This window comes from Oncorhynchus kisutch, linkage group LG19 (genome assembly GCF_002021735.2).
Source record: "Oncorhynchus kisutch isolate 150728-3 linkage group LG19, Okis_V2, whole genome shotgun sequence".
Taxonomy (NCBI): domain Eukaryota; kingdom Metazoa; phylum Chordata; class Actinopteri; order Salmoniformes; family Salmonidae; genus Oncorhynchus; species Oncorhynchus kisutch.
The window spans coordinates 55,621,878-55,649,134 of record NC_034192.2 but is presented as its reverse complement, the minus strand read 5'-3'; the positions used below and the strand labels follow the sequence as shown (position 1 = coordinate 55,649,134).

Below are 27,257 nucleotides of genomic sequence, written 5' to 3'. Positions count from 1 at the left end.
GCAGGTGGATAGTGGGGAACTGCCACTGAGAATAAGGTGGGACTAACTTGGTTTAGTGTACTGGGCGATGTTGAAATGGAGTTCAGAAGGACATCCTGTGGTCATGGCAACTGGGGAATGCTGGGAGTGAGGAGTGGGGGTAAGCAGAGGGCGTACGGGTGGACAATTGGGCAGAAGATGGTTGAATATGGACTGGGGGAGAGAGAGATAGGGTCGGCAATAGCATTGGGAAACGTTCCTCTGTTGCTTTTTCCGAAACCAAGTGTAGACCTGGACATGATTGAGGGCAGAAAAGAATGGGGGGTGGGGACGTGAGAGATATATAGATAATCATAATTTTTTATATATACAGATGGTTGAAAGGATCCAGTCAGTGGTAGGGTGGGGACAGGGATGTATATCCCAGATTTCAATGTTAGGGCGTGTAAGCGGTTGACTGATTATGTGTCAGTGTATGCTGCCGAGTTGATGGCCATGATCCTAGGTTTGAGATGGTTGGAGGAGGTGAAACCACTCAGAGTGGAGGTCTGCTCTGATTTGGCTGCAGTGTTGAGTAGTGTGAAGACAGGTAGGTCAGATAGGGGAGACTTGTTTGTGGAGATGATGGTGTTGTTAATGGGATTGGAGAGGGTGGGAGGGGTGGTAAGCTTTGGCTGGGTTTCCACCCATGTGGGTGTGGTGGATAATGAGAAGGCCGATGTGGTGGCTAAGAGTGCTGAGATAGATATCCAGGTCCTTGATCCAGGAAAAAGGCTTGATCGTTGGCCAAGGAAGTGGGATGCTAGCAGTAAGGGGAGGGAATTATATTGCGTGCACCAATCAGTAAAGGAAGAAGTGGGGAATATGGGAAGTAGGAGAGAGGAAGTTGGGTGTAGTAGATTACGGTTTGGGCACGCAGATTCGAAAGCTAGGTTGTGGATGATAGGGAGACATGAAATAGGTCTGTGTGATGAGTGGAGCATGTGAACTGTATGAAGTAGATAGGGAGAGATTGTGTGAAAGGGTTAGAACAGCTGCACAGGGTTTGGGTGGTGTAGTGGAGGGAGGGAAGTGGATTTCAGGGCTCTATTTCACTTTCTTAGAGGAACAGGACTAATGAAGAGAATTTAATGAAGATAGGCCGTGTCTGGCCTCACACTCCAATACAGTAGGTGGCGCTGTATACATTTTGGGCGCGATCTTCCAACCCAATCCCAAAGAAGAAGAAGAAGAACCTCCCTCCCCCAGCAAGCGTTAAAATCGCAAATTACTTTTATTTTGAAGAAACATGATCTATGACCAGCGGAAGTAATTTACATCACACGCTCGTCGACAAAAAATAATAATTTTGAGTAACACATTTTCATCGTGCTTTTGAATTTGAATGCTGTGGTATTTTGATATTCATCAAATGTAGAAATTGCCTGTCCGTTTGACGACGAGGAAAGACAACAAAAAGTCTTCAGCGATGGCTGCAACAGTTGTAAGTTTATCTTCTAGCTATCTAACTACAATAAGCTAACCTCATGTGTTCTTTATTGTAGTTACGTTTTTAGTTGTTGGGTTATATAACGTTATTTGTAGACACCTAGCTACACTACAAACCCTACATGTGAACAGCGGTGTACTGTTCACAAATGCCACCGGGGCCACCAATGCAGCCAACGAGATTGGACAGTGAAGCTGGGTTTGAACCAATGATTTATATATACACCATCAACGAGATTGGACAGTGAAGCTGGGTTTGAACCAATGATTTATATATACACCATTGGTTAGAACCAGCAACACTGTCAGTTATGATATACTTTATTATCCCTGAAGGGTAATTTGACTTGGATAATAGAGTGTTGCTGCTTCCACATAAATTCATAGAATCAGTTGACACAGCGTACACCCCCCTCCCTCGCGTACACACTCCCTCCCTCCCTCCCCGCACAACAGTTAATACATTCATGCCAGGCAAGGCTGCAGTTTCACGTGGTGAAGACCTACAGGCACTGGAACTGCTACCTCACTACCTACAGGCCTTCATCATGGGGAACTGCTACCTCACTACCTACAGGCCTTCATCATGGTGAACTGCTACCCACCTACTACAGGCCTTCATCATGGTGAACTGCTACCTAACTACCTACAGGCCTTCATCATGGTGAACTGCTACCTCACTACCTACAGGCCTTCATCATGGTGAACTGCTACCCACCTACTACAGGCCTTCATCATGGTGAACTGCTACCTCACTACCTACAGGCCTTCATCATGGTGAACTGCTACCTACAGGCCTTCATCATGGTGAACTGCTACCTCACTACCTACAGGCCTTCATCATGGTGAACTGCTACCTACAGGCCTTCATCATGGTGAACTGCTACCTCACTACCTACAGGCCTTCATCATGGTGAACTGTTACCTAACTACCTACAGGCCTTAATCATGGTGAACTGCTACCTCACTACCTACAGGCCTTCATCATGGTGAACTGCTACCTCACTACCTACAGGCCTTCATCATGGTGAACTGCTACCTAACTACCTACAGGCCTTCATCATGGTGAACTGCTACCTACAGGCCTTCATCATGGTGAACTGCTACCTCACTACCTACAGGCCTTCATCATGGTGAACTGCTACCTAACTACCTACAGGCCTTCATCATGGTGAACTGCTACCTAACTACCTACAGGCCTTCATCATAGTGAACTGCTACCTCACTACCTACAGGCCTTCATGGTGAACTGCCACCCACCTACCTACAGGCCTTCATCGTGGTGAACTGACACCCACCTACCAACAGGCCTTCATCATGAACTGACACCCAGTGACAGCCTTACAGCGCAAGCGCACGATTACCACCTGTGCCATTTTAATTAGACCCGAGGAAGACTGGTCTCCCTGTAACTTAGGGGTGGACGACTGGTCTCCCTGTAACTTAGGGGTGGACGACTGGTCTCCCTGTAACTTAGGGGTGGACGACTGGTCTCCCTGTAACTTAGGGGTGGACGACTGGTCTCCCTGTAACTTAGGGGTGGACGACTGGTCTCCCTGTAACTTAGGGGAGGACGACTGGTCTCCCTGTAACTTAGGGGTGGACGACTGGTCTCCCTGTAACTTAGGGGTGGACGACTGGTCTCCCTGTAACTTAGGGGTGGACGACTGGTCTCCCTGTAACTTAGGGGTGGACGACTGGTCTCCCTGTAACTTAGGGGTGGACGACTGGTCTCCCTGTAACTTAGGGGTGGACGACTGGTCTCCCTGTAACTTAGGGGTGGACGACTGGTCTCCCTGTAACTTAGGGGTGGACGACTGGTCTCCCTGTAACTTAGGGGTGGACGACTGGTCTCCCTGTAACTTAGGGGAGGACGACTGGTCTCCCTGTAACTTAGGGGTGGACGACTGGTCTCCCTGTAACTTAGGGGTGGACGACTGGTCTCCCTGTAACTTAGGGGTGGACGACTGGTCTCCCTGTAACTTAGGGGTGGACGACTGGTCTCCCTGTAACTTAGGGGTGGACGACTGGTCTCCCTGTAACTTAGGGGTGGACGACTGGTCTCCCTGTAACTTAAGGGAGGACGACTGGTCTCCCTGTAACTTAGGGGTGGACGACTGGTCTCCCTGTAACTTAGGGGTGGACGACTGGTCTCCCTGTAACTTAGGGGTGGACGACTGGTCTCCCTGTAACTTAGGGGAGGACGACTGGTCTCCCTGTAACTTAGGGGTGGACGACTGGTCTCCCTGTAACTTAGGGGTGGACGACTGGTCTCCCTGTAACTTAGGGGTGGACGACTGGTCTCCCTGTAACTTAGGGGTGGACGACTGGTCTCCCTGTAACTTAGGGGTGGACGACTGGTCTCCCTGTAACTTAGGGGTGGACGACTGGTCTCCCTGTAACTTAGGGGTGGACGACTGGTCTCCCTGTAACTTAGGGGTGGACGACTGGTCTCCCTGTAACTTAGGGGTGGACGACTGGTCTCCCTGTAACTTAGGGGTGGACGACTGGTCTCCCTGTAACTTAGGGGTGGACGACTGGTCTCCCTGTAACTTAGGGGAGGACGACTGGTCTCCCTGTAACTTAGGGGTGGACGACTGGTCTCCCTGTAACTTAGGGGTGGACGACTGGTCTCCCTGTAACTTAGGGGTGGACGACTGGTCTCCCTGTAACTTAGGGGTGGACGACTGGTCTCCCTGTAACTTAGGGGTGGACGACTGGTCTCCCTGTAACTTAGGGGTGGACGACTGGTCTCCCTGTAACTTAAGGGAGGACGACTGGTCTCCCTGTAACTTAGGGGTGGACGACTGGTCTCCCTGTAACTTAGGGGTGGACGACTGGTCTCCCTGTAACTTAGGGGTGGACGACTGGTCTCCCTGTAACTTAGGGGTGGACGACTGGTCTCCCTGTAACTTAGGGGAGGACGACTGGTCTCCCTGTAACTTAGGGGTGGACGACTGGTCTCCCTGTAACTTAGGGGTGGACGACTGGTCCCCCTGTAACTTAGGGGTGGACGACTGGTCCCCCTGTAACTTAGGGGTGGACGACTGGTCCCCCTGTAACTTAGGGGTGGACGACTGGTCTCCCTGTAACTTAGGGGTGGACGACTGGTCTCCCTGTAACTTAGGGGAGGACGACTGGTCTCCCTGTAACTTAGGGGTGGACGACTGGTCTCCCTGTAACTTAGGGGTGGACGACTGGTCTCCCTGTAACTTAGGGGTGGACGACTGGTCTCCCTGTAACTTAGGGGTGGACGACTGGTCTCCCTGTAACTTAGGGGTGGACGACTGGTCTCCCTGTAACTTAGGGGTGGACGACTGGTCTCCCTGTAACTTAGGGGTGGACGACTGGTCTCCCTGTAACTTAGGGGTGGACGACTGGTCTCCCTGTAACTTAGGGGTGGACGACTGGTCTCCCTGTAACTTAGGGGTGGACGACTGGTCTCCCTGTAACTTAGGGGAGGACGACTGGTCTCCCTGTAACTTAGGGGAGGACGACTGGTCTCCCTGTAACTTAGGGGTGGACGACTGGTCTCCCTGTAACTTAGGGGTGGACGACTGGTCTCCCTGTAACTTAGGGGTGGACGACTGGTCTCCCTGTAACTTAGGGGTGGACGACTGGTCTCCCTGTAACTTAGGGGTGGACGACTGGTCTCCCTGTAACTTAGGGGTGGACGACTGGTCTCCCTGTAACTTAGGGGTGGACGACTGGTCTCCCTGTAACTTAGGGGTGGACGACTGGTCTCCCTGTAACTTAGGGGTGGACGACTGGTCTCCCTGTAACTTAGGGGTGGACGACTGGTCTCCCTGTAACTTAGGGGTGGACGACTGGTCTCCCTGTAACTTAGGGGTGGACGACTGGTCTCCCTGTAACTTAGGGGTGGACGACTGGTCTCCCTGTAACTTAGGGGTGGACGACTGGTCTCCCTGTAACTTAGGGGAGGACGACTGGTCTCCCTGTAACTTAGGGGTGGACGACTGGTCTCCCTGTAACTTAGGGGTGGACGACTGGTCTCCCTGTAACTTAGGGGTGGACGACTGGTCTCCCTGTAACTTAGGGGTGGACGACTGGTCTCCCTGTAACTTAGGGGTGGACGACTGGTCTCCCTGTAACTTAGGGGTGGACGACTGGTCTCCCTGTAACTTAGGGGTGGACGACTGGTCTCCCTGTAACTTAGGGGTGGACGACTGGTCTCCCTGTAACTTAGGGGTGGACGACTGGTCTCCCTGTAACTTAGGGGTGGACGACTGGTCTCCCTGTAACTTAGGGGTGGACGACTGGTCTCCCTGTAACTTAGGGGTGGACGACTGGTCTCCCTGTAACTTAGGGGTGGACGACTGGTCTCCCTGTAACTTAGGGGTGGACGACTGGTCTCCCTGTAACTTAGGGGTGGACGACTGGTCTCCCTGTAACTTAGGGGTGGACGACTGGTCTCCCTGTAACTTAGGGGTGGACGACTGGTCTCCCTGTAACTTAGGGGTGGACGACTGGTCTCCCTGTAACTTAGGGGTGGACGACTGGTCTCCCTGTAACTTAGGGGTGGACGACTGGTCTCCCTGTAACTTAGGGGTGGACGACTGGTCTCCCTGTAACTTAGGGGTGGACGACTGGTCTCCCTGTAACTTAGGGGTGGACGACTGGTCTCCCTGTAACTTAGGGGTGGACGACTGGTCTCCCTGTAACTTAGGGGTGGACGACTGGTCTCCCTGTAACTTAGGGGTGGACGACTGGTCTCCCTGTAACTTAGGGGTGGACGACTGGTCTCCCTGTAACTTAGGGGTGGACGACCATCAAGTGATTTCAAAGAGTGGCCTGGAGTGTTATTTATCTAAACCCCCCCCCCCCCCCCCATCCCGGACAGATTCAATGGGCTCACTGGCTGAATTTTGCCCTTTTTGTAACACAGCGGCAGGATCGCTGTGGTCTGACTCATTCTATTGAAGTAAATTATTTCTAAAATGTTAGACTATTCCCCCCCCCCCATTTTTTTTTTTTAAGGCACATCTCTATGTTGACCAAGTTGTCAATGGCTGTCATTCAATCACACCTCTTGTCCCTTCTCTAGGATTTCAGGACCCACGTTGACGCGTCATGCAGGTATTCAGAGGAGTTCACCAACATATATTATGACTGCATGGACAAGAAAAGAAGGGTAGGCACTGAACCATACTGGTTACACAGGTCCAAACACCTCCCTTGGTATCCCTACTTTGGAAAACACTGAGTTCCTTCAAATCTGTAGATGGCTCCCTACTGTTGATCTTTCCCCAGAACTTGATGCGGCTCTACCTGGACAAAGCAACCCTGGTTTGGAACGGGAATGCTGTGTCAGGGCAGGCTGCTCTTGGAGACTTCTTTGAGTCACTTCCCTCCAGCGAGTTCAGTATCCAGACTCTGGACTGTCAGCCAGTGCATGGTGATTCTTTGCCACAATTATCATTTTCAAAACTGGGATTTTTTCAGTTTCAATGTAAACAATGATTGACTCATATTGCACATTCAATTAAAACATGGGGGAGAAAGACCCAAAATATAAAGTCAATTAAATTGTTGACACTAAACAGCATGCACTTCTCTATAGGTTATCCTAATTTAGAAATGCTTCTGACTCAGCCACCATTTGGCAATTAACCTGTGATCCTGTTTTTTGATGGTAAAAATTCACCTTGCTGCCTAAAAATTTATAATACTGACATTTGCAACCCAAAATATACAGTCCAACTTTCACTTTGTTCCACCATCCTGATCACACAATAGAGAAACAGAATGTGATCAGGTTTGTGGAACGAGGCCAACACCATTTTCCCATCCTTATATTCCCATACAGAGCAGGCAACCCAGGGCCAGACCACGCTGCTGGTGGTGACGGCAGGACAGGTGAAGTTTGACGGTCAGAAGCAGCGCTACTTCAATCAGAACTTCCTCCTCACAGCCCAGGCCTCCCCCACCAGTGACCAGCCTGTCTGGAAGATCGCCAGTGACTGTTTCCGCTTCCAGGACTGGAGTAGCTGAGGGCTGCTTTAATCTGCTTTCAGGGTCATATTCATTTGGGCTCACAATAACAAAACAAATTGCAACGGGGTACAATGACAACCCTGCTTTAAGATTTCTTTAAAAGTATACTAGTTGGTAAATCTGCTACAGCCCACTTTCTTCAAAGTTACTGTGTATGTTAATAAAAGGTACTTTGATTACAAAAGACAAGGCAAAGTAGTCAAATACAAAACATTTTTATTCACCAATGTCCTTTAAAGCGTGTGACCCCCAGAACTGAAGTAACCATTTTTCACACAGTAGTTGGAGAAAGAAATTGACTCTTAAATGTTAGACATTTTTGTTATAACAAGGATACTAATATTTTCATAACATTGCTTTGAGTATTCAGGTAAAAACAGAAAGCCCATGCAGTCTATCCTCCTAGCCAAGTATCAAATAGCTGCTATTAAGTTTCCTGAGTGACGTTTGGTGCAACAAAAGCAAAATAATACAAAATTGAATAAACCGAATTGTTAGTCAATGCTTATTTTAGTCTTAGCCATCCATTGCTTTAGAAAAGCCAAGGTATATTTTAACATACTTCTAAATAAATAACCAAATTTAACAGACGCAGGGAAAGGCACACTAAATGTCGATACTGCTATCTTACCATTAGAGGGCAGCAGAACTCAACTACATAACATGAGGAATCAAGTATTTACAGAACACACTGCGAGAAATACAGACATTCAAAAATACATCCGTTACAAAACGGGTAGAGAGTTTAGGCTGGAATGGCAGGTAAGCGTTGACTGGAATGTTTCCCTTTCCTCAATGCTCCATTTGTTTGTTGGTGAAAGTAGGACTTTTCTATAAACATACATTTCTATAAATGCTGGATCAGCTTCAAGTTTGATTTCCAAATAAATAATTTACCATCAACAGTTCAGACTCTTTCTAATGACAACAATTGAGGGCAGAACTGGACGTGCTTGAGTGCAATGTTTTTTTTTTTACAAGTACATTATTATCACAAATAAATTGTCTAATAGGGATATTCTTCACACACTAAGAACAGTAGCCTGGGTATCAAACAGTTTGTTGAACAACACTACAGCTGAATCCCAAATTACACCCTATTCCCTTGAGTGCTCTACTTTTGGTCAGAAGCAGTGTACGACATAGGGAATAGGGTGCCACAAGACGACAAGTCAGCTGAAGCAGAAACGTGACTGGCACCGACTGAGGCTACATAAACTAACAGCAGACTGTTGGTGACTTTGGCTTAGGTTAGGAGTAGCCAACCCTGCTCCTGAACAGCTACACAGTGTGGATGCTTTTGTTCTAGCCCTACTCAAAACACCAAAATGGCTGCCTGTAACCAAGACCTTGATTAGCTGAAGTCAAATGAGTTACAGCAGGGCTGAGCGAAAGGCCTGGAACCCTTTCAAGGCCTGGAACCCTACTCCCAATATAGTGCACTACTTTTGACCAGAGGTCTATGGCCATTAGGTGAAGTTCTAGGTCATTACATTATGGTCTCCCATACATCCTCTCTATGTGTTGGAGATAGTGGTTCTTTAACTCTTTTCTCTTCAGCTTGAAGGCATCAGTCACCAGTCCTGTCTCAGGGGTCCAGGGCTCTGGGCTGAGGTGGACCTTGACTGGGATCTCAAACCTCTGGAGTTTAACTAGAAGGGAGAAGGAAGGTGAGATACAGAGTAAAGAGAGTGGAAGGTCATGACAAAATCTTTGTTCCATTTATTTTTTTGTTGACATTTTTTAAGTTTGCATAGAAATTTGTTGCAAAAATTGCCATGATGCATTTCTCTTGAACATCACACCTATATAAACACTTGTCAAAAAAAAAAAAAGTGGTTAAAGTGTTAGAATTGTTCTATTATTAGGCAAATTGCCATTCATAAAGTGGCAACATCCTGGGTAGAGCCCCCACCAAACCTAGCAGTCAAACAGTGAAATGGTACCAATTGTTTTTCAACCCTTAATTTTTCCCAAAGGGGATTTCAGAAACACTTCAGGGCTGTGTTGTGTTTCCACGGTTATCGAAACGTCACACCAGGGTAACGCTCTCTCGGACAAGGTGACTATATTCTTTATGATAGCCACATTAGCATTATACAGGCTACTATATTGCCAAGTCACCATGTCCTAGAGAGAGTCACAGTTCTCAAAATGTCCTCCCAGGGTAAGCCTACACAAAACACAGCCCTTGTTTTAACTGATTCTAAAATCCCCTTATGGGAAAAAAAAAAAAAGTGGAAAAACAATTGGAACCATTTCCCTGTTTGACCGCTAGGTTTTATGACTCATACTGTGGTACTTGATGCCCTGCCAACCTATCTTTCTTTAACATCTCAGGGACCCTGAAAAAAACCAGTTTGGATAGAATGCAAGAATGGACTAATAATTGCCATATTCTAATACAGTAATTCTCATGTGCCTACTTACACCGTGGCGATAACTGGGATAACTAGCTGGTCTGAAACAATTTGATGGTGAAATTGCAATGTGAAGCAATTCAGGCATTCTTGAAAGTCAAGAAACACATTGTTGAATAAATGGATTTCTCAAGCAGTAGGCATTTAGAATGAAATTAGTTGTGCTTTAAATGATAATTTATGATGATGGAGGACACTTTCATGAGCATGGCCTTATTTCTATTACAGCATATTGGATGACTCATTCAAATTCCAGTCACCCAGTTCAATGTAACAGTGATAGGTTTAGGCTACTACATGATACTTTTATTTTCCCTATAACCACCTGCACACAAAAAAGGCAACAGACAGTGACATTCTATATCACATAGATGCAGGCAAGCGTGTGCAATCTGATATAGGATGTCATTATTAGTCCAGCAGTTGCAAACAAGAGTTATTGGACAAATTCAGGTCATGTTTCTCCCCGTTTTGCTTCCTTTTATGAAAAGTCTTAATATAAAAATTGGCGGAATGAATACACCCTTGATCACTCAAATGCAGTTCACTTTCATAGCAGGCACGTTGTATTCCTTCTATGCGCTCTCCTCCTCCTACCCCTTCACTTGACTTCAATGCACAGCAGCTGTATGTGACCAAGCGAGAGAGAAAAAAAAAAAAAACACTTTCCAAGCCAAACCGCTGCACACAAACCTACATCGTTGTCACCATAGTATTGTTGCTGAAGTGGAGTTGGAGGCACCCTTTCCTCTGGTCAAAAAAAAGTATCTCAATGCAGTGATTGGGGGCATTGCCCTGTGTAGTGTGCAGTCTTTCGGATGGGACTTTAACCGGGTGTCCTGCCTCTCTGTGGTCACTAAAGATGGCATTTATCGTAAGAGGAGTAGGGGTGTTAACCCCGCTGTCCTGACTGAATTCCCAATCTGGCCCTCATACCATCACGGTCATCGAATCTTCCCCAGTTTACAATTGGCTCATTCATCCCCTTCCTCTCCCCTGTAACTATTCCCCAGGTAATTGCTGTTAATGAGAATGTGTTCGCAGTAAACTTACCTGGCAAAATATTTTTTTTTGCTAAAGTAACATCATAGTCAGCTAATACGTTAGTAAACCCACTACAATCATGCAGTAACATTAGTGTATAGCCAGCTAATAGAACTAACACGTTAGTAAACCCACTACAATCATGCAGTAACGTTAGTGTATAGTCAGTAAGCGGTTACACCGGGGGCAATAGATTGGTATTACTAAAAGCTTACCTCGACTTGGAAGAGTTCCAGTGTTGTGTTCGTTAGTCATAGACAGCTAGCTAACATAGCATCCCTCTGTTTGAGCAGGGTGTTTCAGTAGGCTAAACTAGCTAGCTACATTTGCTAGCTAAGTGGAAGAAGCTTATGCTTTCAATATTTCATTCTCTGATCCTTTGATTGGGTGGACAAAATGTCAGTTCATGCTGCCAGTGCTCTGATAGGCTGGAGGACATCCTCCGGAAGTTGTCATAATGTGTAAGTCTATGGAATGGGGAGAGAACCATGAGACTCCTAGGTTTTGTGTTGAAGTCAATGTACCCAGAGGAGGACGGAAGCTAGCTGTCCTCCAGCTACACCATGGTGCTACCCTACAGAGCACTGTTGATGCTACTTGTATACCTTCAAATGTGTATATGTGTATTTAAAATCAATTGTTTGGTGACGTGATTATATTTAGTATAGTTTTATCTAAAAAGGGTAACTTTAAATGTTTTACCATTTTCATTGTTATGCAATTCCCTGAGGATGGTTCCCCCCTTCCTCCTCGAATGGCATACGTTCAATAATATCTGGCCATCATAATTTATTAGAAAAACTGTTTATTTCTCGCAATAAAACTAGTTCGACAAAAACAAAAAAAATCTGCCTGTAAAACAAATGTATTAGTTCTTTAGAAAATGTATCCTACGTTTTCTATTTACATTATATGCCACAATAATTTTTTGACATTGTCGCATGAACCTGGGTCGATGGAAACCTGCCCAGTGAGATGAAATCAATCCAATGGACATCAGGATGGTATTCACTAGACCAAACGTAAGAAAACAGACTGAACCCTTTCCCAATAAGAAACCCTTGTTTATGTTGCCAAACGTTTTCCTACGTACGGTATGCTCTAATGAATAGGACCCAGGGGATCTTACTTGAAGTGGCCACCTCTTTGATCTCCTTCAGCACCACCTCCTCCATGGCAGGGTGGGTGCACACCTCCTCCCAGCTCCCTTTCACTCCCCTCTGTCTAGCCAGCTCAGTCAACATCTTCTGGTTGGGTACCACAACACTGATCACATAGTTCTGCTCACTGCAGGGGTTAGAGGTAAGAATGGATCCAATGTCAGAGTTCATGGGCTAGAAGCACCCATATAGGCTGGGATAACTGGAGTTACATGTTGCCAGTAAGCACAGATCTAAGACCAGTTCACACTCTGCAAATGTAAACCTCTACCACTAGGGGCTGAGAGATAAAACTGGGCTAGGGCTCACCTGTTAGCGTAAGCACAGATGTTGTCGATGAGGGAGCAGTTCTTCAGAGCAGCTTCTACTTTCCCCAGAGAGACGTATTCCCCAGCCTGGAGCTTCACTAGGTCCTTCTTACGATCTAACGAGCAATAACACATGCCACAATGCAAGATCGCAAGATATTGCTTTAAATTCATTTACACACTAGATTAGATTAGAATGTATATGCCTATGATGGACAATGAGAAAATCCTCCAACACACACCCGTTCCACGATACACACATACGTTACACACCCACTATCTGCAGACATCCGTCAGGGTGGATCTCTCCTATGTCTCCTGTACAGAACCACCTCTGACCCTTCTCGTCCACAAAGTAGTCCTGGCCGTTACTCTCGTTCCTATAGTAACCCATAGTGATGTTAGGCCCTCCAATCAGAATCTCCCCTCGGGGGTGAGGTTTGTCCTGATTGGTGTAGCCTCCCTCCAGCCAGTCCCTGAGTCGGACCTCACAGCAGATGACAGGAGCGCCAACTCTACCCGTGCTGTTGTCTGCCACTGGACAGGGGGAATAGAGGAAGCACAACCTTTAGTTATTCAGGTAAAGCAAAGGCCTTCCAACCTACCCGCCCTCCTCACTCCATACCCCCCCGGGGCACCGAAGACGTGGATGTTGATTAAGGAAGCCCCCTGCACCTCTCTGATTCAGAGGGGTTGGGTTAAATGCGGAAGACACATTTCAATTGAATACATCCAGATGGACAACTGACTAGGTATCCCTCTTTCCCTTACCCTCGGTGATGGTGCCAGCTCCACAGGTTTCTGTCAGTCCGTACCCCTGGCCCACAGGACAGCAGAAACATATGTTCATAAACCTCTGTGTGGCAGAGGAAAGCGGAGCCCCTCCAGACAACATCAGCCTCACCCTGCCGCCCAGCAACCTGCGCACCTTACTGAACAGCAGCCTAGACACACACAGAACTGTGAACACACACTAATACACTTGAACACGAATTTAAAGTACGATTCCCTATCTGGATACATGTGTTGTTATTCTAGGTGATTTACACTGAATCATTTAACATGTGAATAATACTTATTCTCTGGTTTAATGGGATCGTCAGAAAACACATTTTACTACTACTAGATATATCACGTTAGCGAGGTATAAAGGGTTGTTACACATTGCAGAGAGGAGCATCGTAACCCCTCTTGACCTGCTCCAGTTTGTAGTTGTATCCCAGGTTGAACAGCGTCCTCTGAATGTAACTCATCTCCCCAACCTTCCTCATCACATTCTTATTGATGCGGTCCAGGATTTCCTGTTCAAACAAATAAAATGGTACAGTAGACCACAGAGCAATACATGTTGTCTTACCGGTGCAGAAGACCAGACAGATGTGTTGTGTGATAGAAAAAAAAATGACGATTGTTATAATACAGTTTATGCATCAAATTAGGGTTGATGAGTACCCTCAAAATCGGTGTCTGTGGTTTGAGTTGGGCCTGTGGGATTTGAGATGACAATTGATTGACTGGGTGATAAAACCTACAGCTGGCATTCCAGACAGGATGTGGAGTGGTTGTAACTGGGATAGAGAGGAGTAGAAGGGCTTTCTCCTATAGAGCTCCATTTTTATGGAACGGTCTGCCTACCCATGTCAGAGACGCAAACTCGGTCTCAACCTTTAAGTCTTTACTGAAGACTCATCTCTTCAGTGGGTCATATGATTGAGTGTAGTCTGGCCCAGGAGTGGGAAGGTGAACGGAAAGGCTCTGGAGCAACGAACCGCCCTTGCTGTCTCTGCCTGGCCGGTTCCCCTCTTTCCACTGGGATTCTCTGCCTCTAAACCTATTACAGGGGCTGAGTCACTGGCTTACTGGGGCTCTCTCATGCCGTCCCTGGAAGGGGTGCGTCACCTGAGTGGGTTGATTCACTGATGTGGTCATCCTGTCTGGGTTGGCGCCCCCCCCTTGGGTTGTGCCATGGCGGAGATCTTTGTGGGCTATACTCGGCCCTGTCTCAGGATGGTAAGTTGGTGGTTGAAGATATCCCTCTAGTGGTGTGGGGGCTGTGCTTTGGCAAAGTGGGTGGGGTTATATCCTTCCTGTTTGGCCCTGTCCGGGGGTGTCCTCAGATGGGTCCACAGTGTCTCCTGACCCCTCCTGTCTCAGCCTCCAGTATTTATGCTGCAGTAGTTTATGTGTCGGGGGGCTAGGGTCAGTTTGTTATATCTGGAGTACTTCTCCTGTCCTATTCGGTGTCCTGTGTGAATCTAAGTGTGCGTTCTCTAATTCTCTTTCTTTCTCTCGGAGGACCTGAGCCCTAGGACCATGCCCCAGGATTACCTAACATGATGACTCCTTGCTGTCCCCAGTCCACCTGGCCGTGCTGCTGCTCCAGTTTCAACTGTTCTGCCTTATTATTATACGACCATGCTGGTCATTTATGAACATTTGAACATCTTGGCCATGTTCTGTTATAATCTCCACCCGGCACAGCCAGAAGAGGACTGGCCACCCCACATAGCCTGGTTCCTCTCTAGGTTTCTTCCTAGGTTTTGGCCTTTCTAGGGAGTTTTTCCTAGCCACTGTGCTTCTACACCTGCATTGCTTGCTGTTTGGGGTTTTAGGCTGGGTTTCTGTACAGCACTTTGAGATATCAGCGGATGTACGAAGGGCTATATAAATAAATTTGATTTGATTTGAGTAGAACAAAGGCCACAACGGTTCTTAGACATCCTGGCATCTGGGAAATTAGGCCAGGGGTTAAGATGGTGACGGCGGGGTAGCCTAGTGGTTAGAGCATTGGACTAGTAACCGGAAGGTTGCAAGTTCAAATCCCCGAGCTGACAAGGTACAAATCTGTCATTCTGCCCCTGAACAGGCAGTTAACCCACTGTTCCTAAGCAGTCATTGAAAATAAGAATTTGTTCTTAACCGACTTGCCTAGTTAAATAAAAGGTAAAATAAAAAGATAACACCAAGTGCAGATAAAGATAGGATGAGCCCCTTGATCAGCATGACTAAGCATTTTAGTAATCTAGTATGTTTTTTTCATTCATTGTTTTCATTATTAGTTAGGCTTTCAGTCTCTCAACCAGCTTCACGAGGTAAGTCACCTGGAATCCATTTCAATTAACAGGTGTGCCTTGTTAAAAGTTCCTTTGTGTTCCTTCTTAATGCGTTTGAGCCAATCAGTTGTGTTGTGACAAGGTCAGTATACAGAAGATGGTATTTTACCAAATAGGGCTTAGTCCATATTATAGCAAGAACAGCTCAGATAAGCAAAGAGAAGACTTTTGGGCTGACGGTTTCATTATTGCAATAATTAAATAAAGATGATTGTTCAAAAGAAATGACCAAGTCTCTCAGTACTGAATTTCCACGACAGTTCTCTTACCGGTACAGCAGCCATTAGAGTTGGTTTCAGCACAGAACTGTCTCCTCTACTTCCTCTCTTTATCTTAGTGGACTGGAGAGAGAGAGGAGAAGAGAGGGCATCAACGTAGGACTGGATGAAGAGGCCTTAGTTATCTTCAGGGTCAGTATGCAGACAGAATGAACAAGCGTTCATTACCTGGTCAGAGAGTGTCTGAGGGGAGGAGTAACCGATGGGACAGCCATACGCCATACAAGAGATTTCTGCGGTCATTTCCAAAACATGGGCCAGAGGCAGGTAGGCTATGTAGGTGTCTTTAGGCCTGAGAGAGAGAACATGGTTAGCATTAGGGTCAGAGGTTTAAGGGCAGGTATGCTATTTAGACAGAGTATTTTGGACAGAGAACAGATACATTATAATACTGGATGGGGTCAGGGGTTAGAGTAAGGTTTTTAGAATAATAGTGAAGACATCAAAACTATGAAATAGCATATGGAATCATGTAGTAACCAACATTTTTTTTTTTTTTAAACAAAGCAAAATATTTTATATTTGAGATTCTTGAAAGTAGCCACCATTTGCCTTGACAGCTTTGCACACTTGGCATTCTCTCAACCAGCTTCACGAGGTAAGTTACCTGGAATCCATTTCAATTAACAGGTGTGCCTTGTTAAAAGTTCATGTGTGTAATTTCTTTCCTTCTTAATGCGTTTGAGCCAATCAGTTGTGTTGTGACAAGGTCGGTATACAGAAGATGGTATTTTACCAAATAGGGCCAAGTCCATATTATAGCAAGAACAGCTCAGATAAGCAAAGAGAAACAACATTCCATCATTACTTTAAAGACAAAGGTCAGTCAATCTGGAACATTTCAAGAACTTTGAAAGTTTCTTAAAGTGGAGTTGCAAAAACCATCAAGAGCTATGATGAAACTGGCTCTCATGAGGAACGCCACAGGAAAGGAAGACCCAGAGTCACCTCTGCTGCAGAGGATAACTTCATTAGAGTTAACTGCAATCCCAAATAAATGCTCCAGAGTTCAAGTAACAGGCACATCAACATCAACTGTTCAGAGGAGACTGCGTGAATCAGGCCTTCATGGTTGAATTGCTGCAAAGAAACCACTACTAAAGGACACCAATAAGAAGAAGAGACTTGCTTGGGCCGAGAAACATGAGCAATGAACATTAGAATGGTGGAAATCTGTCCTTTGTTCTGTTGAGTCCAAATTTGAGATTTTTGGTTCCAAATCCTGTTTCTTTGTGAGACGCAGAGTAGGTGAACGGATGATCTCCGCATGTGTAGTTCCCACCATGAAGCATGGAGGAGGAGGTGGTGGTGCGATGGTGCTTTGCTGGTGAGATGGTTGGTGATTTATTTAGAATTCAACGCACACTTAACCATCATGGCTACCACAACATTCTGCACAATATACCATCAGGTTAGCCCTTAGTGGGACTAGGGCTGGGCGTATACAGTTTTTTTTGCGATATACCGGTATTGATGCACGGACCGGTTTGGGGATTTACTTTACCTTTATAATCGGTATTTGAATGTTTGGTATGTTAAAATGTGATGCGCAATGTGTTAAGTCCATTTTATAGTTTACTTTGCTACTTGAGTCATCTCTCTCCACTCGCTCTATGCCCCTAGCCACGCCCCCTAACTCAAGGAGCGCATTTGAGGTTCCTCAACCAAGCGACACTTGCATTCACTCTGCATGGTCAATGCAGCATATTTTACTCATTTATTTAACCTTTATTTAACCAGGTAGGCTAGTTGAGAACAAGTTCTCATTTACAACTGCGACCTGGTCAAGAAAATGCAAAGCAGTGCAACAGAGTTACACATGGAATAAACAAACAGTCAATAATACAGTAGAAAAATAATTATATATATATATATATATATATAGTGTGTGTGCAAATGAGGTAAGATAAGGGAGGTAGGGCAATAAAATAGGCCATAGTGGCGAGGTAATTACAATATAGCAATTAAACAATGGTGTGAGAGATGTGCAAGTAGAGATACTGGGGTGCAAAGGAGCAAAATAAATATATACAGTATGGGGATGAGGTAGTTGGATGGGCTATGTACAGTCGTGGCCAAAAGTTTTGAGAATGACAAATATTAACTTCCACAAAGTTAGCTGTTTCAGTGTCTTTAGATATTTTTTTTCAGAATGGAATACTGAAGTATAATTACAAGCATTTCATAAGTGTCAAAGGCTTTTATTGACAATTACATGAAGTTGATGCAAAGAGTCAATATTTGCAGTGATGACCCTTCTTTTTCAAGACCTCTGCAATCCGCCCTGGCATGCTGTCAATTAACTTCTGGGCCACATCCTGACTGATGGCAGCCAATTCTTGCATAATCAATGCTTGGAGTTTTGTTTTGTTTCTCCACCCGCCTCTTGAGAATTGACCACAAGTTCTCAATGGGATTAATGTCTGGGGAGTTTCTTGGCCATGGACCCAAAATATCGATGTTTTGTTCCCCGAGCCACTTAGTTATCACTTTTGCCTTATGTCAAGGTGCTCCCTCATGCTGGAAAAGGCATTGTTTGTCACCAAACTGTTCCTGGATGGTTGGGAGAAGTTGCTCTCGGAGGATGTGTTGGTACCATTCTTTATTCATGGCTGTGTTCTTAGGCAAAATTGTGAGTTAGCCACTCCCTTGGCTGAGAAGCAACCCCACACATGAATGGTCTCAGGATGCTTTACTGTTGGCATGACACAGGACTGATGGTAGCGCTCACCTTGTCTTCTCCAGACACGCTTTTTTCCAGATGCCCCAAACAATCAGAAAAGGGATTCAGAGAAAATGACTTTACCCCAGTCCTCTGCAGTCCAATCCCTGTACCTTTTGCAGAATATCAGTCTGTCCCTGATGTTTTTCCTGGAGAGAAGTGGCTTCTTTGCTGCCCTTCTTGACACCAGGCCATCCTCCAAAAGTCTTCGCCTCACTGTGCGTGCAGATGCACTCACACCTGCCTGCTGCCATTCCTGAGCAAGCTCTGTACTGGTGGTGCCCCTATCACGCAGCTGAATCAACTTTAGGAGACGGTCCTGGCGCTTGCTGGACTTTCTTGGGTGCCCTGAAGCCTTCACAACAATTGAACAGCTCTCCTTGAAGTTCTTGATGATCCGATAAATGGTTGATTTAGGTGCAATGTTACTGGCAGTAATATCCTTGCCTGTGAAGCCCTTTTTGTGCAAAGCAATGATGAGAGCACATGTTTTCTTGCAGGTAACAGTGATTGACAGAGGAAGAACAATGATTCCAAGCACCACCCTCCTTTTGAAGCTTCCAGTCTGTTATTTGACCCCAATCAGCATTACAGCGTTATCTCCAGCTTGGTCCTCATCAACACTCACACCTGTGTTAATGAGAGAATCACTGACATGATGTCAACTGGTCCTTTTGTGGCAGGGCTGAAATGTAGTGGAAATGTTTTTTGGGGGATTCAGTTCATTTGCATGGCAAAGAGAGACTTCATAACATTCTGGAGTATATGCAAATTGCCATCATACAAACTGTGGCAGCAGACTTTGAACATGAATATTTGTGTGATTCTCAAGCAAGCGAAGAGCGTACAGGTCGCAGTGGTGGGTAGTTTACGGGGCTTTGGGGACAAAACGGATGGCACTGTGATAGACTGCATCCAATTTGCTGAGTAGAGTGTTGGAGGCTATTTTGTAAATGACATCGCCGAAATCGAGGATCAGTAGGATTGTCAGTTTCACAAGGGTTTTCTTTTGGTAGCTTGAGTGAAGGATGCTTTGTTGCAAAATAGGAAGCCAATTCTAGATTTAATTTTGGATTGGAGATGCTTAATGTGGGTCTGAAAGGAGAGTTTACAGTCTAACCAGACACCTAGGTATTTGTAGTTGTCCACATATTCTAGGTCAGAACTGTAGTGATGATGCTGGACGGGAAGGCGTGGGCAGCGATCGGTTGAAGTTTTACTTGCATTTAAGAGCAGTTGGAGGACACAGAAGGAGAGTTGTATGGCATTGAAGCTCATCTGGAGGTTAGTTAGCACAGTGTCCAAAGAAGGGCCAGAAGTATACAGAATGTACTGCAGCGCCAGCTGTGCCACCAGAGACTCTGGGTTCGCACCCAGGCTCTGTCGCAACTGGCCACGACCGGGAGGTCCGTGGGGCTACGCACAATTGGCCTAGCGTCGTCCGGGTTAGGGAGGGGTTGGCCGGTAGGGAAATCCTTGTCTCATCGCACACCAGCGACTCCTGTGGCGGGCCAGGCGCAGTGCGTGCTAACCAAGGTTGCCAGGTGCACGGTGTTTCCTCAGACACATTGGTGCGGCTGGCTTCCGGGTTGGATGGCGCTGTGTTAAGAAGCAGTACGGCTTGGTTGGGTTGTGTATCGGAGGATGCATGACTTTCAACCTTCGTCTCTTTAGCGATGAGACAAGATAGTAGCTACTACACAATTGGATACCATGAAATTGGGGAGAAAAAAGGGCAAAATTCATTTAAAAAAAAATATATATATATATGTTGTCGTCTGCGTAGAGGTGGATCAGAGAATCACAAGCAGCAAAAGCGACATCAATGATGTATACAGAGAAGAGAGTCGGCCTGAGAATTTAACCCTGTGGCACCCCCATAGACACCGCCAGAGGTCCGGACAACAGGGCCTGGGAGGCTCACAGGGATATTGGTATCCACAGTACTCCACCAATTAAATATTTTCAAATCAATACTTCTTGTATTCCCCCCATAAGTGCAGTGTAATTTTAAAAAATGCAAAGTTCTCTGCCTCTTGAAAAAAATGTGTAGAATTGCAGGATATTAGCTTTAAAGCTGCAACACAATATCTCTGTCCCATGACAAAATCTATAGAATTAGAGGAAATACGCTTGAAAACGGAAAAATGTTCTCTCCAATGCCAAGAGGCGCACCTTAAATATGTTCCTTCGGCCATGCACTGCCGATATCGTGGTAAAACTCCTTGTATGCTATTTTTTCATCTCACTTTAGTTGTGTTGTGATTATGAGGAGGGTCCCTGATAAATATGCTATCAAAAAAGTTTGAGAACCCCCGAGTTATGGGTATGGGTTAAGGGGGTGCCTCGGGAGGCAGGGAGGGAGAGAGCCTATTCTCCCCCATGTAAAACTACTGAACCCAACTGTCACTCACCCCAGGCCAGGGATGCGTTCACACTGTCCGGTCATTCCAGCGGTGAGGTTGCTGTGGACGACCATGACTCCTTTGGGTCTGCCTGTAGAACCACTGGTGTACATCACTACAGCCAGGTCTGATGGCTGAGGACTCACCACCGGCCTAGCCACTGTAACAGAGACATTGGTTGGTTTAACAGGTCTCACTTCACTGTAACAGACAGCCATTGGTTCCAACAGTTCTTACACACCCGATTTGGCCAATTAAGATATTGATAATTGGACTTCCTGACGGGCCACCCCCAGGTTGTGAGGGTAGGTAACAACATCCCCACCCCGCTGATCCTCAACACAAAGGTGCGTTCTGAGCCCTCTCCTGTACTCCCTGTTCACCCACGACTGCGTGGCCATGCACACCCCCAACTTAATCATCAAGCTTGATTACCAACAACTTGACGGCCTACAGGGAGGAGGTGAGTGCTCTCGGAGTGTGGTGTCAGGGAAATAACCTCACACGCAACGTCAACAAAACAAAGTAGATGATTGTGGACTTCAGGAAACAGCAGAGGGAGCACCCCCCTATCCACATCGACGGCACAGTAGTGGAGAGGGTAGAAAGTTAAGTTCCTCGGCGTACACATCACGAACAGACAGCGTGGTGAAGAAGGCGCAACAGCGCCTCTTCTACCTCAGGAGGCTGAAGAAATTCGGCTCATCATCAAAAGCACTCACAAACTTTTACAGATGCACAATCGAGAGCATCCTGTCGGGCTGTATCACCACCTGGTACGGCAACTGCTCCGCCCACAACCGTAAGGCTCTCCAGAGGGTAGTAAGGTCTGCACACCGCATCACCGGGGGCAAACTACCTGCCCCCCAGGACACCTACACCACCCGATGTCACAGGAAGGCCATAAAGTTCATCAAGGACAACAACCACCCGAACCACTGCCTGTTCACCCCGCTATCATCCAGAAGGCGAGGTCAGTACAGGTGCATCAAAGCAGGGACTGAGACTGAAAAACAGCTTCTATCTCAAGGCCATCAGACTGTTAAACAGCCACCACTAACATTGAGGGGCTGCTGCCATACATGTAAAAAATGTATGACTAGCCACTTTAAACAATGCCACTTAATATAATGTTTACATACCCTACATTACTCATCTCATATGTATATACTGTACTCGATACCATCTAAGGCATCTTGCCTATGCCGTTCTGTACCATCACTCATTCATATATCTTTATGTACATATTCTTAATTCCTTTACACCTGTGTATAAGGTAGCTATTGTGAAATTGTTAGGTTAGATTACTCGTTGGTTATTACTGCATTGTCGGAACTAGAAGCACAAGCATTTCGCTACACTCGCATTAACATCTGCTAACCATGTGTATGTGACAAATAAATTTGATAATTAGTTGAATCAAGTGTTTTAGTGCTGGTATGGACCAAAACCATGCTCTAACATTACTTGTGTAATTTTCATAGCGTTTCTCATGGAGTACTCTGGTGTTACTCACAGTTGTCAGGCTGTGACCCCAGCTCCTGTACTGATGCCATGCTGTGGATGGCGAGACCAGGTGGGTATCCCTCTGTACTGACCCTCCTCTGGTCTACAGAGATGATGTGTTTCAGCTTGGGGATCTGAGAGAGAACACCCTATGAAGAATAGAGGAAGGAGAAAAGTTCAATTAGCTAGTAGAAATGCATCCCTGTCCGTGACCCCACTCTCCAAGGGCGTCTCTGGGAAAGTTTGGATATGCAAAAAATATATATATTTCCAATTCAGACACGCGACTTAGCTATGGTTGGCAAATAGTCTCAGACAATTGCAACACATGTGAAAGACTGAAAATTGAAGCTAGTTGGCACATACGTTTACTACGGAGTGTACAAACATTTGGAACCGTTTCCTAATGTTGAGTTGCATCCTCCCGTTTGCCCTCAGAACAGCCTCAATTCAGCAGGACATGGACTCTACAAGGTGTTGAAAGTGTTCCGCAGGGATGCTGCCCATGTTGACTCCACTGCTTCCCACAGTTGTGTCAAGTTGGCTGGATGTCCAATGGGTAGTGGACCATTCTTGACACACACGAGAAACTGTTGTGTGAAAAACCCAGCAGCGTTGCAGTTCTTTACACAAACCGGTGCGCCTGGCACCTACTATCATACCGGTTTCAAAGGCACTTAAATCTTTTGTCTTGCCCATTCACCCTTTGAATGGCACACACATACACAATCCATGTCTCAATTGTCTCAAGGCTTAAAAATCCTTCTTTAACCGGTCTCCTCCCCTTCATCTACTCTTATTGAAGTGGATTAAACAAGTGACATCAATAAGGGATAATAGCTTTCACCTGGATTCACCTGTTCAGTCTATGTCATGGAAAAAACATGTTTTGTAAACTCAGTGTATATACTGTCCATTCGGTCAAACCCTCAACTCTGCTGCACTACCATGTTTCAACCCAACTGAGCCATTCTAGGGTTCTATGTTCTAGGTCAGGTGATTCCAGCTCACCTTCAGTTTGGTCTCCAGTAGTTCTGTGCTGGTGATGAGGTGTGTGACTCCTGTCTCGTTCAGTCCAAACGCCACCGCCTCCTCTCCCAGTGTCGCATAGAATGTCACCACTGTGTAAACACAGAGCAATGTCAATGCACTTTGGACATTGTGTTCGGGTCATGTTGAGCTTTCCATCTCCTCCCAGAACACACCCTATTCCTTATGTAGTGCACTACTTTAGGTATAAAGTAGTGCACTACGCAGGTAGGGAATAGAGTGCCATTTGGGAAGAAGCCCCAGGGTACAGTACTCACATGGGAAGTTGTATCTGAAGCAGGCCTGAGCAGAGATCATCCACTCAGCTCTCGTCTCACAGAAGATGGCAACCATACTCTTAGACTGCTGGCCCAGTGCTGCCAACCCGCTGCCCATGTAACTCACTACAGAGTCTACCTGCTGGTAGGACAGCCAGCAGTACTCCCCCAGAATCAGCTGCAAGAGAAGAGACTGTCACCTGTTAGTCGATTTGAATTTTTGTAATTTGGCAGGCGCTCTTCTCCTATTTGAATAGAGGAAGAGTGTGCTTCCTTGTTAATTTTGGGTCAGCTAGAGCTGGGTGAAGATAATGTGGCAAAGAGAGACAGCTTTACGGAGACATATGCAGCTTCATTTGAACTGAGCACAACAATAGGCATTTGTGGCACTGTGCAGCACTGCCGGGCGCGTGGCATTAAAACGTGTGTAGCATTAACGCCTTGTTCAAATGCTAGTCGGAACTAAGAAACTGACATTTCTAACTGGTTGTAGTTATACACGTGCCACGTTCAACCAGTTAGCACATCGGAACATTTCAGAGTTCAGACGAGCACGTAAACGCGGCATTACGACAGGTGTATGTAGCATTACGACAGGCGTATGTAGCATTACGACAGGCGTATGTAGCATTACGACAGGCGTATGTAGCATTACGACAGGCGTATGTAGCATTACGACCTTTACATTTTAGTCATTTAGCAGATGCTCTTATCCAGAGCAACTTAGAGGAGCACTATGGCAGGCGTACATAGCACTATAACAGGTGTATTCATGTAAGTTACCTTCTTAAAGACCTTTCCGCTGGGCTGGGGCTCATTCTCCTCACTCAGTACCTCTCTTGTCCCTAGACAGTCAGAGTCCCCAAAGCGCTGTACGGCTTGCTGGAACAGTTTGTCCAGCGTGTCTTTCCCAGGGAAGTCTTCCGTGGCCAAGCTCTGGAAGCGGTCTACACAGCGGTACGGCCCCTCGGAGCGCCCGGAGGTGGAGCGAGCCTTGACCCGCGTGGCCCGGGTTCTCTTCTCCCCAGCCCCGGTGAAGTAGTACCAGGGCAAGAAGGAAAGGAGGGAGTACAGCCACACCACGAGGTGGAGGGGGAGGAGGAGCAAGGAGTGGAGCTCTGATTGGTGGAGACCCATATTGGATGGGGAGGGGGTTTAAATATCGGTGTCAGGTAAAACCCGAGAGGAGATGAGCCTTATCGATGCCAAGGATCCAGAGACAAGTAGGGGCTTATTTTAGGCTGATGCCGTCTGGTTTTAAGTCCACTCAATCCAAACAGAGTAAGCCTATTGTTGGAACACAAAATAAAAAGGTATTAATATATATGAGAAAAGGGTAAGTGAAAACAGACAGAGCAGTGATGGTCAGGTTGGATCTATCAGTAACATCATTAGGTTAGGATTCTCTTGTCTACCTGTTCTAGACCACTTATCATTTTGCCAAGAGGGTTTCTACACCGAATGGTAGTTTAGAGTACAGTATGTCACATGCCTGAGGCGTCATTAAAAAGGGAATGGATTCCCAGTCAACATCATATTTTCCCTGAACCCCTTACTCTAACCCTAACTCTTAAGCCTAAAATAGCCTTTTTACAACTGAGCACTAGCTAAAGGTCTCAATTTTGGTTGACTTACGGTTTGCGCTGACTTTTGGTACTCACAAGTACGGTCAAATGTGTATAGACACACGGCACCTCTCTCCCAGTGCTGGCCTCTTGCTCCCTAGGTTAGCCTTCCTATGTGAGGACAGGGTGCCGCCAGAGTGTGAACTTTGCCTTCACTCCTCCAATGCCTGAATTACCTCTCCCTGTGAACAACAACCAACCCCGTCTACTGTGCTCTGGGTCCTCATATAGGCTACTCCGGCTGTGTCTTATTAACTAGCTTCCTTTCCTTGGGTCCTCTCCACGATCACGGATCTGGCAGAGTAGGGCAGGAAAGGTGGTAGCAAAGTTGTGGGAACACACCCAGTATACTCTCCTGAAGGAGATGAGGAGAAGAAGCCACGACACAGTGTTGAGACCCAGCCCCAGTAGCCAGTTGACTCACTGACCAATGTCCACAGCTCAGCCAACTGAAGATGGAGCCAGTCACAACCAATGATATCTTCCCAGCTCACCCCATGATGAGCTGATCAGGGTCAGAGTACTGGGGTACTCCTGGTCACGCTGACTGCTCTTTAAGCCATCATAACTGGCTTAAACATCAAACCTGGATAGCATCCTTTGATTGGACTACACACTGACAAGTGGACCGGAGAGACACCGAGCGGAAGTCACCGTGTTGTTGCCATACACAGAAGGCATGATCTAAATGTGGACAAGATTATTTTCTTTCATTTTATGAATCCAGACTAGGCATGAGACTAGGCGATCTATTTATATGGCTCGTGATTATATCATGTGACGCATCCATCATACAGCAGGCAACGGGGGTATAATTTGTGTAACGTTCGAACAGGAATCTGTTCCAAAAACTTAAGAACAATTTTGCCAACAAACCACGCATACACAGTAGCATGATCAATTGACCTAACTAGCTGCCGAATAGGCATCAAATCACCGCGTAGCTTATTCTTAATGTTTGTCCATAGGCTACCAGAGTGAGGACAGACATTTTTCAGGAATAAACGTGGCGAGTGAAAAATGTAATTAAAATAAGCCCACTCCCTACCCGGTATCTTATTCTGCTGCTATACAACTTTGTGTGCGTTGTTTGATGGCAACCTTATGTTTATGGAACAGTTTCCTGTTGGAACGTTCCACAAATTATACCCCCCCACAAACATAATTTTGTTTAAAAAAAAGAAGTTTCCACCTGATTGCAGTCAAATTTGCACATCAACAGAGAACACAACTTTGCTCTACACCCAGGTGCAATTCAACGCTGCTTACTGCGAGTAGGCCAGGCTGTTGGTAAACCGATAACACTTTAAACGACTGAAAGTGACACTGCTTAGTGTTCTTCAAATTTCCCAATTTGACAGACAGCCCAGAGGGCCACACGCATTACAATAACAAGTTTCAGTTCACTGACGTTACAAGTAAACATATTTTAATCTTCAAAATAGACATTCTACGTGCTTTCATTTTAGCAGTCGGCTGTGTTAGAGATGAACGCAGACATATTTATATTAGCCATTTAAATTAGCCTCAATTATCTACATACGGATTACATTGTTGATAAGATTACAGCAGCCAGCTAGCAATTGACACCCATTTACCTGGCAAGCTTACAACATTCTTACCTTCAGCAGCCAAACCCGATCAGTCAATCCCTCTTGCCGGAACGAATTGACCGAAAGTTACCTTTTGTGATCTCGGCCAGAAAGGGAACCCGGAAACAATACGTCATCTGATTCCATATTTCTGGGCCAATGAGCTGTCGAAGCGGGATTCCTACTTTTAGCTTCATTATAGAATGTATCTAACTTTAGGTCATTCAATTACTTGGGATGTAAGTGGTATACCGTTGATTGCATGATTGAAAAGCAAGGTAAGATCAAACATTAA

The 27,257-nt window shown here is 46.1% G+C and overlaps 2 protein-coding genes across 4 annotated transcripts; one reads left to right on the top strand and one right to left on the bottom strand.

Moving 5' to 3' along the window:
* Positions 1-1,212: 1,212 nt before the first annotated feature.
* On the top strand, positions 1,213-8,387 carry nxt2 (nuclear transport factor 2-like export factor 2). Its single transcript, XM_020470811.2, has 4 exons — positions 1,213-1,462; positions 6,533-6,619; positions 6,739-6,883; positions 7,295-8,387. The coding sequence occupies exons 1-4, from the start codon at positions 1,448-1,450 to the stop codon at positions 7,477-7,479; spliced, it is 432 nt and encodes a 143-aa protein (XP_020326400.1). The 5' UTR covers positions 1,213-1,447; the 3' UTR covers positions 7,480-8,387.
* acsl4a (acyl-CoA synthetase long chain family member 4a) lies at positions 7,682-27,119 on the bottom strand. Of its 3 annotated transcripts, none has more exons than XM_020470809.2 (14): positions 25,381-25,573; positions 24,529-25,032; positions 23,746-23,923; positions 23,450-23,559; positions 22,449-22,587; positions 20,942-21,092; positions 15,974-16,097; positions 15,797-15,868; positions 13,576-13,715; positions 13,186-13,358; positions 12,688-12,951; positions 12,416-12,530; positions 12,076-12,233; positions 7,682-9,134 (listed from the first exon to the last, which is right to left on the bottom strand). In XM_020470809.2, the coding sequence occupies exons 2-14, from the start codon at positions 24,880-24,882 to the stop codon at positions 8,977-8,979; spliced, it is 2,136 nt and encodes a 711-aa protein (XP_020326398.1). In that variant the 5' UTR covers positions 24,883-25,032; positions 25,381-25,573; the 3' UTR covers positions 7,682-8,976. The 3 variants fall into 3 exon arrangements, with proteins under 3 accessions (XP_020326398.1, XP_020326397.1, XP_020326399.1); XM_020470808.2 differs by lacking the exon at positions 25,381-25,573 and adding an exon at positions 26,993-27,119 and having other exon boundaries at positions 7,696-9,134; XM_020470810.2 differs by having other exon boundaries at positions 7,696-9,134; positions 25,407-25,700.
* Positions 27,120-27,257: the final 138 nt, after the last annotated feature.